General features: G+C 41.7%; 2 protein-coding genes across 2 annotated transcripts; both read right to left on the bottom strand.

The window, feature by feature from the left end:
- Positions 1 to 1,558: 1,558 nt before the first annotated feature.
- gapdh (glyceraldehyde-3-phosphate dehydrogenase) lies at positions 1,559 to 6,787 on the bottom strand. The gene is made up of 12 exons (XM_046399260.1): positions 6,674 to 6,787; positions 6,223 to 6,268; positions 4,779 to 4,878; positions 4,252 to 4,358; positions 4,018 to 4,108; positions 3,783 to 3,898; positions 3,484 to 3,565; positions 3,183 to 3,334; positions 2,991 to 3,069; positions 2,267 to 2,350; positions 2,048 to 2,145; positions 1,559 to 1,960 (listed from the first exon to the last, which is right to left on the bottom strand). Exons 2-12 carry the CDS (start codon positions 6,243 to 6,245, stop codon positions 1,891 to 1,893), a joined length of 1,002 nt encoding a protein of 333 aa, XP_046255216.1. The 5' UTR covers positions 6,246 to 6,268; positions 6,674 to 6,787; the 3' UTR covers positions 1,559 to 1,890.
- Positions 6,788 to 9,676: 2,889 nt separating this feature from the next.
- Positions 9,677 to 11,762, bottom strand: wu:fj39g12 (C-type natriuretic peptide-like). Its single transcript, XM_046399290.1, has 3 exons — positions 11,529 to 11,762; positions 10,480 to 10,634; positions 9,677 to 10,265 (listed from the first exon to the last, which is right to left on the bottom strand). The coding sequence occupies exons 2-3, from the start codon at positions 10,576 to 10,578 to the stop codon at positions 9,969 to 9,971; spliced, it is 396 nt and encodes a 131-aa protein (XP_046255246.1). The 5' UTR covers positions 10,579 to 10,634; positions 11,529 to 11,762; the 3' UTR covers positions 9,677 to 9,968.
- Positions 11,763 to 12,901: the final 1,139 nt, after the last annotated feature.

The following is a 12,901-nucleotide window of genomic DNA, read 5'->3' as shown; positions in this document are numbered from 1 at the left end:
TGAGTCTCACGGGCAACAAGACGATCAACAGGGTGGTGAGGTAAAAAATAAAAAGTTGAATGAACGCAGTCACATCAAATCAACAGGGAAGATAGAACAGAACAGAGGGCAGGTTTCCTGACATACACAAAACTGGACCAAACTGGAATTGCTTTTTCTTTTGAATTCTTTGCTACTCTCTCGCCGTCCAAGATGCACTCATACCTGCAGAAAAAAAACCCACCACATCGTACTCAGACTAAAGCAAGCATCTCTACTCACCGTGTCGATTTGTCCGTCAGTTCCTATGTGCTCTCAGCTGATCTTTATCATAAAGAGCTTCTGTTATAGTTTGTATAATCTTAATCTAAATCTTCTCATTCCAATAAAATCCTTGCTACACAAGAGCTGGGGAGAAAATTTGCTCTTGCCAATCTGACTTCGAAATGACCAGAGAGAGGCACGCAAACTGACAAATGGCATGTGCACGTGTGTGTGTGTGTATGTGTGTGTGTGTGAGAGAGAGAGAGAGAGAGAGAGAGGGAGTGTCGGAGAGTGAAGGGGTTGTTTACCACCTTGTATCTGCTGTCTTTGTCTTTTATCCACTGAATCCATGTGATCCCTGTAAATCCACATATCTGTCGCTGGGGTCTTGTGGTGCATCACTTAAATTCTGATACTCACTGTTGTCACACCAGCAGAAGTGTGGAATAAATGGAATGGAATAAATCTGAGTATGTGAGCCTTCACACATGCAGAATATATTGTACATATTGTATTGTATTGCACATTGTATTGCAGAGCAGGTGTTATGAAATATCTCATTTCTGCAGATCATAGCAGGGGTAGATGTGTGTAGGTGAAAGAAACAGTAAGATTACAAATAAATATTTGCACATCAGCATCCGGTCTTTAATTTGAGTCAAACTGTAGAACTGAAGAACTAATTGTCACTGACTTGCCTGAGGATGAGCTGCAAACTGCATCCAGTAATTGTATGTATATGGGGTTTTATTGGAGGAATAGTAAAATAAAGTCACATTTTCTTGTCATCGATATCACATAACATGAATTATCAAAATCTAATTCAGGAATATTCAAAAGAAGTTAAGTGAAGTTGCCATTCTCTGTGCCATTTTGTGATAGCAAATCGCCTGAAGGCATAATTCATAGAAGCTTCATACTGAACCAGTGTAGTGGGCTTTTGTCAGGTTGCATTAGCCACGCTACAGTACTCTTCCAGATGGACCAGATATTGAATAGGAATACAAATGGAGAGAGGGAAAAATATTTTTAAACTGATGTGCGTATCTGTTTCATAAAAGCAGTATGGTGGCATCAGGACTGATCTGTGCAGCAGAACCTGCACAAATCAGCCTCTTGTTCCAAAGGTCAGAGCTGTAGGTGTATTCCCAGAGGAGAGAATTGATCAGAAATATGGACCCTGTGGAAGGGTTTGCTAAAATCATTGAGCCTTTAAAAGATTCCATCCACCAATATAAGCCTTAATCCCACTAGAGCAGGGTTTTTCTTTTATATAAATTTGCTCTGTGCAGCAACAAAAGAGAACAAGAGGATGTAAATCTCACAAACAGAGGACTTTATTCCACCACTAACTGCAGTACTTCAGTACTACAGAAAGAAAAAAAGACTCTCACACCTTCACTCCATCTCACAAGAACAGAAGAGGGAATTTAACAAATACAAAAAGATTATTGGTCACCAATTTAAATCTTTTTCATTTGCACTGTGGGACTTTTCCTCAGGCACTTAAATGGAGGCCGACTATCTGCTGGAACTGAGCACAGAGTCATCAATAACACAATGTCTTAATGTACATGTACAACTCTGGTATCAGGAGAATGTGTGTGATGTGGCTTAGTGCAGTGACGGTCAGTTGGCTGGTTTGGTTTACTCCTTGGAAGCCATGTGGGCCATCAGGTCGCAGACACGGTTGCTGTATCCGAACTCGTTGTCGTACCTGGTTGAGAAGCAAGAAAAGGGAGTCAATATGCATGACTGAAAACAGATATTTGGATATGAAATAAAATAAAATCCAGGAGCGTACCACGTGACCAACTTGACAAAGTGGTCATTGAGGGCAATGCCAGCGCCAGCATCAAAGATGGAGGAGTGACTGTCGCCATTGAAATCTGTGGAGACAACCTTCAGGAGAGCAAAGAAAGAGGACGTCACTAACTACTAATCTAAACTAACTAAAACCAGACTAACTACTGAACAACAAAACAGTTTAAAAAGGTGAAAGAGAATAGAGACAAGCACATGCCTGGTGCTCTGTGTATCCCAGAATGCCCTTCATGGGTCCATCAGCTGCAGCCTTCACAACCTTCTTGATGTCATCATATTTGGCCTTTTGATTAGAAAAGATATTGTAGTTAAATTCGCTTAGCTATCACTCGATGCTAAATGCATTCTTACATAAAGTTACTTAAGCCTATTAGCTCCTCCTGAAGTCAGATCTTTGAAACTGGGTCATGAATATATTGCCCTAAAAACAGGTGATGGAACACGACATGAACATGACATAGCATACATAACCGAGAGAGAAGAATTACATTCAAAAGACTCATGGGGGATGGGCAATAAGTGCAAGACATAGATTGGTTTGGCACATAACTTCTTCATTGGATGTGATGTAAACAAGGCAAAATGTAATAAATTAAGAAGAATCATAATGTTAAGAGGAAGTGCATCAAAGCTGCTAAAAGTAGAAACTTCTAGTAGAATCTCCCTCTGTAGTACTGAGCAAAGATTATTCAAATAGGTGCAAATGGTGCCTTTGTTGGGACACGGATTAGGGCACATTTGATGCGTGAGTTATCATTCGTGACGTACGGATGGAGTACAGAGAATGAACTGAGAATTAAGCTAAACTGGAAATACTTGTTACTAGGATGAAGGTGGTTTAGGTATATATCAGATGTTCTCAGACAGTAAAATTAATTGCAATTCATCAAATGTTAGAAATGCCTCTGGTCTGCATCACTCACAGGTTTCTCCAGGCGGACTGTCAGGTCAACCACTGACACGTTGGGGGTGGGGACACGGAAGGCCATGCCGGTCAGCTTGCTGTAAAATAATGACATTCAGGAGTTAAATGTCATGTCCATGATACTGGATTTAGAGCACCTCGTGGCAATAACGTAATACAATTCATTAGAAGTCGTGTTTTTGGCACTGACCCATTGAGCTCAGGGATGACCTTGCCGACAGCTTTGGCAGCACCAGTAGAGGCTGGGATGATGTTCTGGCTGGCACCACGGCCGTCCCTCCACAGCTTGCCGGAGGGACCGTCCACAGTCTTCTGGGTGGCAGTGATGGCATGAACTGTGCTCTGATGTACGCAAAGAGGAGGATAAAGGAGAAGGATTGAATATGGCTTAACTCATCTCTAACACTGTAATATCATTTTCCTGTTTTGGACTTTGTCATTCTGGTTTTGGGTTCTGCTTAGCCTTGTTCACAGAATGTTTTAATCCTCACCATCAGGCCCTCAATGATGCCGAAGTTGTCATTTATGACCTTGGCCAAGGGGGCCAGGCAGTTGGTTGTGCAGGAAGCATTGCTAAGGAGAGGCAAAGTTAACAGCATCAGCTAAGTGAGGATTTTCAAAATAAAACCACAGTCTCAAAAAGTTGTTGTATGATGAACTTCAAGCAAAAGCAGAGCTACAACAAATGAAATGCTCAACATTAATGTGACGGGTTTAATATACAGTTAATTATGATATTAATTTTTCAAATTTAAAAACAGAAAAAACTGAGAAACTATCTGATGCTCACCTGACAACTGGGAGGGATTTGTCATACTTCTCATGGTTGACACCCATGACAAACATTGGAGCGTCAGCGCTGGGTGCAGAGATGATGACTCTCTTGGCACCACCCTTCAAGTGAGCCTGCAATGTGTGTTGAAATAGTATTGAGTTTGTGAGTGCCCTTTATGGAAAAATTGCACGTCTCGTCTCTCAATTGTTTTCACGATCATTTTGTCAGAAATTTGAGAGGAAGTACATACAGAGGCCTTCTCGATGGTGGTGAACACACCAGTGGACTCGACCACGTACTGGGCACCAGCATCACCCCATTTGATGTTAGCTGGGTCCCTCCTGAAAACCAAAAGAGAGAGAAGAGAAAAGCATCAGCGTCACAAGAATGCCCTCTCAGTTCTTCCTTATGTTTATGGATGCATTTGTGAAATTGCCATTAAACAGAAATGTTTCCTTCACTGCAAGCCTGTAAGAGAACTCACTCGTGGAAAACGGCGATTTTATGTCCATCGACGACCAGCATGCCACCCTCAGCTTTGACCTCGCCCTTGAAGCGGCCGTGGGTGGAGTCATACTTGAACATGTAAACCTAAAGAGGAAATGTGAAGTAAAGATAAGGAGGGGGACTACTGTAAGAGCATTTTCACGAAATCCTTACAGAAGAGATGAGATTAGAAATTAATTTGCATGTAAAAGATTAAAAGCACATCTGGCTACAAAACAATCATTTCATTTAGCCAGTGTGCATGGATGCAAGATACATTTTCCAAATGAGTGCAGTCTCATAGAAATGACAGGAGCAAACATTTTACTCCTTTTAAATTCATCACATTCCTAATGGATTATCATCTTCCACAGTCTTCAGAATAACTTTTCAGGCTCCCCAAAGAAAAACTAAAAGCCAACACCCACATTTTACCTAAATTTACAAAGATATGACTCATGTCTGGTATGCATTTCAAACCCACATCATGGTGGCTATAGATTTCAAGCAGTCTTCTTCATTTACCATGTACTCCAGGTCAATGAAAGGGTCATTGATGGCCACAATGTCCACCTTCTTGGAGGTAAAAGCAGCACGGGTCACCAGACGACCAATGCGGCCAAATCTGAAAAGTCAACAAAATTCAGTGTTATTAATTTAGCTCAAAATCACAGTCTGAACAGCGTTGTTTCTTAGTTTGGTCTCTAGATGGTGCTATGACCCCATGTAACCCTGACCTCTAGATGCTTATGAAGGGGACATAAACAGTCATTCATATGTATAGTTCAGTTTCTGACGTTGACTTCAACCTAAGCGTTGCCTATGTCACATTACTGTCGTTACTTTTTCCTTTTGTGTGAGATACATTAGGAGACCTGAAACCAAAGGGCAAAGTTCAGGAGGAGGGGCAGAGGGAGGTGTGTGTTGCTGTCACACTCCCCTTTCTGGGGGCTAAAGTCAAAATGAACCTCCAGTGTGGTAATCCTGGTGAAGGCAATGCGTCATTTGAGCAAGCAGCTGAGTTACTTTTTAACCATGAGTCCAAAATCCTGGCACAGATACACTCTGTTCTCAGGCAGTGGGGGAGGAGGAAGAGGGGTGGAGAGATAAAGAACAGATCCATGAAACAGATAGGGAGACTCTAAGTTCAAGTGTGTTCAATAACATCTAAGTTACGCAGGTTCTCTTCCTCTCGCTCCAGACAGCAGAAAAAACAGTCCACTGTTGAATGACCCCCATGTCAAAACCCGCGTTATTATCTGCTGAGAGGCAAAGTTCAAAGCCTGGGGAACGTCCACAGGTTGCTGTATGTAGGTCTGCATCTGTGCATGTCAGCTTTTACCAAACATTTCCTCCTTCCTCAGCTGCTGAATAGAGTCACTATTACTTAAATCAGAGGGAGACTGCAGTTATCCTGCAGAGCACAAGTCAATAACAAAGATAAGACAGTTTTACTGAGGGCTATAAACACTGGATCTTTTTGAAGTGTCTCGCAGCTTTAAGACGCTCATTAGTTAAATCTTTTAACTGTCTTTGGTATCAGGAAACTACAAGCGTGTATGTTTACTTGTAACATTTTCTTCTCATCGTGCATCGGTACTACATACTACTACATCGGTTCTTTTCTTTTTCCAGTAATGAAGCTAGATTTTCATGCAGATATAAAGTCGCTATTGTGGATGCCATGCTGACATTATTGTCCACTATTCACCACCTTTGTGTACGTGTACATGTTTTAATGTGCAAAGCAAACTGACAAGCTTTAATGAGCACAGATGGTGGTGCATTTGAAAAATTGAACCAAAGCAGCCATGACAGTAAATCACTGTTAAAAGCACCACATGGGCACAGATGAGAGGGGTGTGGCAGCGTGATTTGGGGGTGCACAGACTGGCCACATAGGAAGAGTGTTGAAGTGTGTGTTGCTTAGTCAGCAGTGTCAGGTGAGTGGATGAAAATGAGCTCTTACCCATTGATACCAACTTTCACCATTTTGCCTGGGTTGTTCTAGTCCTCTGGAAGAAGAAACGAAAGGAGAAAATTAGGAAGAGGAGGAATAATGCACCATGTTAAATGAGCGTGGAAAAGTATTCCATTTGTAAGCTATCTCTGACCACAGTCCACGTAAATTCATTGCAAAGCTGCAGACCAGAACTGCAAAACCTACCAGGTATGCACATTGAAAAGCAACTTTACATCCTCAGAAGTAGGAAGAATTGTATTTAAACCATGAGTCTACGGCAAAATGAACTTCTTTTGCTTTTATGATCACATTCACCTTAAAATTAGATTCAGCCAGGTCTAAGCAGATTGTCCACAGGTGATCTAAATAAAGTTATTCAGTTATGTGGCCTGTTCCTGAGGCCCTACAGGTTCCTCAGCCTCTCTGTCTGAAATTATTCCATTATTGAAGTATTTACCGTTTGTGAGACGCCTCAGTCTGTCTTGCGACTCCGGGTGTGAGTGGGGAAGAGCAAAGTTAAGCTGTGTGTTTTTATGATTAGCCAGGGTTTAAAGCCACGCCCCCGAATAGGTCACTGTTCCTGACCCCGCCCCCTCTGAATGTCAAGGTCGTCATCCTGCAGAGAGACATGCAAGCTGCCGTCTGCAACTTCGTGTGAGTTAAACGAACCGGAATCTTCTCTCTTATCATCCCGTTTCTGCTGCAAGTTAAAGGCCCAAAAACTCATATTGTCATATTGTTAAGATTTACATTTTCTGTGCAGCACTTCCAGTATCTTCAAATCTGTTCCCAAGTGATCTAGATATAGATACTCAGGTATTAAAGTCCTCAGTTAGTGGACTGAAAAAAGAGAGGGGTCCCTCACTGACCTTCTCAGCAAATAGAGACACACACAGACACAGAGGGAGCAACCGAGGGATCAAATCTCTGTCTTACTGGCTGTGACATTTAATGTCCAAAGACCATGACCCTTCACTTTCAGACTCTCTGTAGCCATGGAAATCTTCCCTTCTTCCTCTGCCTCTCCATCTCCTCAGCACAAGTCAAAGGCTGAGGCTTGGTTACTCAACATGAGCACATGATCATTGCGCATGTGCAGAGGAGGCGTATGTTGCTCGCTCAGGTTCTTTAGAAGACTCTAGGCTCAATAAAAAAATTCAGACCGTTTCCTTTGCCTGAATAAGTGTCTGCACCCTGCATTCACTTTTATTCATCGTGCACAGAATATGACAGGATGTTGGCATGTCAGTTTCCTGAGCATATTTAGACTCTTTACTCTTTCAATATAGGCATTTGAAAAGAAAGCCCTCCAGAGGATAATGTAAAGTGTTAAATCAGAATAATAATTAATATGTCAGTTTAAACCTGAAGCTTGAGTTCTGTTGGAAATGCCCCCCTGGCTGCATACTGGGCCTCACCAGAAGGCAGTCCTGACAGTGAATTGAAACCTTACCCGTGGTATGGCATCTTGTCCATGAAGGTGCAATACATTGTGCACATCTAAGACAGCATTCAGTAACTTGTATTTTCTACCTCAGTAGATCTTGTGCTTAAAATGTGTAGTTCTGCACCAAAACCAGACAGTGCTGGTGTGTATTATGGCTGCGGTCCAGTGGCCCGGGCATTGCTGAACTACCACAACCCCGAGTGCATGCCAGTCTTGGCCTTTGCTTTGCAGCTTAAGGTCAAAGAGGGGAAGTAAAGGTCGGGCTAAGATTAGACGCTGGCTGGCTAGTCAATACTTGGCCCGTGTTGATCTCTCAGTACTGTAAATGCTGCCTCATACGATCACGTTCTTTTTATATTACAACAGCCAAATCCCACCCACTTTGTGGAGGGACGTGAGAAGCTTTGGAATTAAATGTATAGTTTCTATAAATTAGTGGCATGTCTCAAAACGTAACTGAAGCTCAATAGAAAGTGCAGCAACAGCAAACTGTAGAGCTTGCAGTTTAATGATCTGTGCACAAATAAAAGTGCAATGTAAAATGGGCCTTTAACTTGATTTATGTCCCCTCCAGAAGTTTGGTGCAAAGTGCAGAGGGCAACTCTGTGAGGTGAGGAACAAGCACATGATGGAGTGAGACTGCCATCTAGTGTCGCAAGGGAAACCTGCAAACTATGACAGCTACAAACTATTTTTGATTTTTCGCCTCCCTACTAATGATGTCAGGTACGAGTTGATTTATAGTTGCCACTGTCACAAGGTTGATATGATGAGAAGCTCGGGAACAGTTACTAAAATACTTTGATGGATTATTTAGTCATCGATGCTTCATGTTGTCACAGGAATCTTGCAATCTCAGATCTTCACCTCACAATCACTGTGGTCTAAAGAATTCACAATATCTATAGAAAATATTTAGTTTAATGTGTTTTGCCACTTGACAAATAATTTATGACTGTATAAAAGGAAAATTACACGTAATGATTGCTGAAAAAAGGCAACCAGATGAACTGACAAATAAAAGATGCACAAAGCCTCACATCTGCATTGGATTATCAACACAATATTACCGTAGGACCTCTGAGTGTTTTTAAATGTATTTCATGGTCCATATCCATATATCTGCTGTAGTGAAATCCTTTGAGTATATTTTTCACATGATTTAAAGTGCTCAGAAAAAAGTGACACTATTCAAGTGTAATTGTTCATTTTCTATGTTTTGTACATTTTTAATTTGTCTGCCAAAAAAGGCAAAACATACTATAGACACACTTAAAGATGAGCTGAAGAGAGATTCTCAACAAGTCTTTGTTTGGACATTATTCACGTCATCTTTTCAAACGAGGCTCAATGAGGGTACAAAGACTGCCAAACACGCAATTGCATCATATTTCTGCACTTATTTTAAAAACACTGGGTGGACTATTTGACAAAGATGCCACTATATCTACTACAGTTTCCTTAATATTATTGCCCTGGGAACTTGGCTGTAATGCCGGAATGAAATCATTTTTGGATACGACAGAGGGTCTTGCATACAGTCATTAGGATTGGCCACCCATACTCCAAAATGACGTGGGAAGATATATAACTTCCTCCAACAGCCACTGGAAGATTTAATAAAGCATCAAATCATATCTGTCAGGAGAATTTGAAGCTCCAGTTTGAGGGACAAATTGAGATGACTCCTCAAAAGAGAGTCAACAAGCTGGGATTGATGTGTGGGACGGAAGTGGATGTTGAATCTCACAATTACACATTACTGTGTCAAAAAAAAAAAAAAAGAAGAAATAAATAAGCACAGCAAATGTCAAATCCATTTATTCATGCAAATCATAAGTAAACAGAAAAAGAAACAGCAGGAACTACAGGTGCCATCAATTTCCCACGCCCGTTTTACAGACAATCCTCTGGCCACAAAATGTCTAAACGCTTTTACATTTACTGCACGCAAACAAAAGCTAGAAACACATAAAATGCCAAATTACTTTAAAAAAAAAAAAACCCCAACAATCAATTGATGACCATTTGATGTAAACACAGCTCACATGTTCTAATATTCAGTTGAATGCTTACACGTGGAATACAATACAGCTGCTCCGTTTGAGCAGCCACAATAGTTTGAAGCGTCTGATCTATGGTACCTACGCTGGATGAAACCACATTAGTAATGCTGCAAGTTTACACCATACTACATGCAGTGTACGCGCATGTAAACATCCTTCGCTGCATGTCATCTACTCTGCGAGTGTTTTGCCCTTATTATTTTCTAAGAAGGATGCCATCAGTCTTTATTCGCTCTCCACTAACAACCCAGTCCACTCATGGACCCGATCCGATCCAGTTTCAGCCCAAAGCATCCTCTGTTCCATCCCCTCCGTGACCGGTCTGGCTCTGCTCGCTTCTGATTGGCCAGAGCCCCCTTCAGGAGGCGCAACCATGGAGATTCAGCCTGCGCTTGTGTTTCAGCCCATTTGGGGGACTCGGCCGCTTTGACCCCCGAGGAGAAGGTGGACTGCTCCTCTGGCTGGCTGTTCAACAGGTTCTCCAGGTCGTCCAGGGTCAAAAGGTCATTGTAACGTTCCAGAAACTGCTCCATAAACTACAGGAGGGGAAAAAAGATTAAATTTAATTGTGAGGGAGTGTATGAGGGAGAATAATTCAATCAGTGATACATTTCATTACTGTCTCCCCTCCCCTCCTTCTGGACTATTCTTCTACAGACTCTTCATCTCCTCTGAATCCTCCTGCATCCACTCTTTTCTTCCTTTTCTATCATCAACCCCTCCCCCCTTTTCACCTCGCTTCCCCTGTACCTGCACAGCATCAGGAGAAGGGTGCAGAGCGCGAGCCTCCGTGATCTCCATCGGTGTCAGGAGGAGCAGAGCGGCACAAAGCAGCACAGGACACAGCATGGCAGCAGAGATGACAGACAGGAAAAACTGGAGCAGGAGGACTGAAAATACACTGGCTGCAAAAACCCAAATGCAGATTAAATTAAAGTCACTTTTGCAAAAACACAAAAATATCTATGCAGTGTAAGTTTAAAATAGGTTTGAAATATCTTTAGATGGTAAATTGTGCGTGGTGATGACAAATTAATAGAAAGAGATTTTTTAAGATGTTGTTTAACCAATCGTTTATCTGTGTCTTAAAAAACACATTTTTTAAAAATTATTTTATATTTGTATGTTAAAAGGGAACAAACATTGCAGAGAAGCAAAGCCACAGATGGGTTATCATAGGGCGTCTAGCTGGAGCTAATTTAAAACGCCCGTCCACAGTTAAGTTCTTAAACCTAGATTAAAACAAGTGAGTGAATAAAACAGAAAGAGAATATATTTATTATATATTAAGAGCATGATATCAAGTTTTCCTTATTATTCCAAGAGGAAACAGTTTCAATTGAAGGGTCAATTAGTGTTTCACAGTACAGTACAGTACTAACTTGTTCAAATTGTCTCAAAACAGCAGCTTTTCTTAATTGCAACTTTTCAATAATAGCTTTTCAAAATAAAACTTAAAAAGCTAAGTTTTGATTTCCATTCCTATGTTTGCTTTCAGGTTTTAGTGCAGTATAATTTGTGGAAATGCAAATTTTTTTTCTATAAGATTTGTAGCTTTTTTAAAAAAAACAATAAAATGTCAGACTGCACGCAGTTTTGTTTGTTCCTATAACCAGTTTGCAATTGAACTTGATTCTTTGTGGTCCTTTTTGGAAAGTAATTATTGCTGGGAGTAAGAACTATAGAGTTTTACATACATTTTATTTTTCTATACTTTTATTTACTTTTTAAATTATTTCCTATTATTACTGAACTAAAAGAAGAAGAGAGAATGGAAAGGAAAATGCAAGCGTGCTGACCTGTTGTTCGTTGTGGTCTCTCGGAGCTCTGGGTTCTTGTGCTCTCACAGACTCTTCTCCATCTCCTTCGCTCTCAGTCTCTGGGCTACTTCTCACTTGTTGGCACCTGCTCGGAGCATCACTATCTCACTCGGCTGACTCCTCCCACTCCTCGCTCCGTGATGGAATTGAAAAGGATGATTTTCTTCCTCTTGGCAGGAGCTGAATGTTGGGGCATCAGCTGGGATGCTGCAGAGGTTTTGTAGACAGACGACGCCCCCCCCCCCCATCAAAATCTTCCTCCTCCTCGAGGTGATGTCATAGCCTTGGAAAGAGTGACTGTCACTGCCAAGGTGACCGTGTGTACTGTGCACTCTGTGAGCCATACTGATGCCTCTGCGCTGGACAACTGAAGGTCAGAGGGCGACGGTCGGCAAACACCTCGTCAATGAGACCACTGAGTTATGAAGTGAACTAGTTGGAAAGATTCACGTGTTTTATGTCACGACTTAATCTGAATTATACATTTCCCAGGTGGCAACAAAGCTCCCTGCGCCAATCAGCCTCCCTCTCTCCCCTTTGTCTCCGTGGTCTTTCCCAGCGTGCACTGACCTCCCCTCTATGCTGGGTAAGTTACAGTCTGTCAGTGCCATCTGCTCCCTGTACCCCCTGCCGCCAAATTACAACACTAGCAGGAGCTGCACGATCCAACATGCTGACCTCAAAGTTCAGCAGCCTCTGATTATTTCAAGTAAATAAAGCCCAGCAATTACAAATGTGCGTCAAGACACCTGGCATGCAATCAGTGAATATTTTCCCTTTTAAAAAAATTAAAAAGGCAGCTTCTGGGAGCATAAAAAAAAAAATCTGAATTCATGTTTGTACAGTAATAAAAAATTAGAAAAAGGGCAAATATACTCCCATCTTGTGCATTTAGCACCTACTGAATACATTTAACTCAAATTTGTTCACAGATAAAACCTAAGTGCTGCTGCAATCATACCGTTAGCCTGTTGTTGGCAAGTGTCTTTATATAACATATCAATCGCACATACAGAAATGCACCCCTCTCATCTTTTCGGAGAGGACAACGTGTGGGAGAGGGAGTGGGCGAAAAGGAGAGAGATTAGCGATGAGGGTAGGGGAGGGAGGGAGGGTTAAACTACCATGCATGAGATGTCAGTTAAGAGAGGAGAGCTTTAAGAGGAAAAAGTAAGCAATGGAGAGTAGGAGGAGGAGGAGGAGGAGGAGGTTGGGAGGGAGGCAGAGCGGAGGGAGACCTACAAAAGAGATTGATTACAGGAGAACGGAGGCGGCCAACTATGCAACAGCAAATGTGTCAGACAGAACAAGAGGGGGGGAAAAATGTGATTGTAAATAAACAACATGCAGTC

Source organism: Scatophagus argus, chromosome 9, assembly GCF_020382885.2.
Source record: "Scatophagus argus isolate fScaArg1 chromosome 9, fScaArg1.pri, whole genome shotgun sequence".
Taxonomy (NCBI): Eukaryota; Metazoa; Chordata; class Actinopteri; family Scatophagidae; genus Scatophagus; species Scatophagus argus.
Note: the sequence above shows the minus strand (reverse complement) of the source record. Positions and strands in the feature narration are given on the sequence as shown.

Bases quoted from the DNA above. Each gene is read 5' to 3' on its own strand.
- gapdh (XM_046399260.1), bottom strand. From the start codon at position 6,245: ATGGTGAAAGTTGGTATCAATGG. The intron at 4,359-4,778 runs GTAAATGAAGAA...TTTCCTCTTTAG, and splicing joins TCATTGACCTGGAGTACATG to GTTTACATGTTCAAGTATGA. The intron at 4,109-4,251 runs GTGAGTTCTCTT...TTTGGTTTTCAG, and splicing joins AAAATCGCCGTTTTCCACGA to GAGGGACCCAGCTAACATCA.
- wu:fj39g12 (XM_046399290.1), bottom strand. From the start codon at position 10,578: ATGCTGTGTCCTGTGCTGCTTTGTGCCGCTCTGCTCCTCCTGACACCG. The intron at 10,266-10,479 runs GTACAGGGGAAG...CCCCTCCTGTAG, and splicing joins CTTCTCCTGATGCTGTGCAG to TTTATGGAGCAGTTTCTGGA.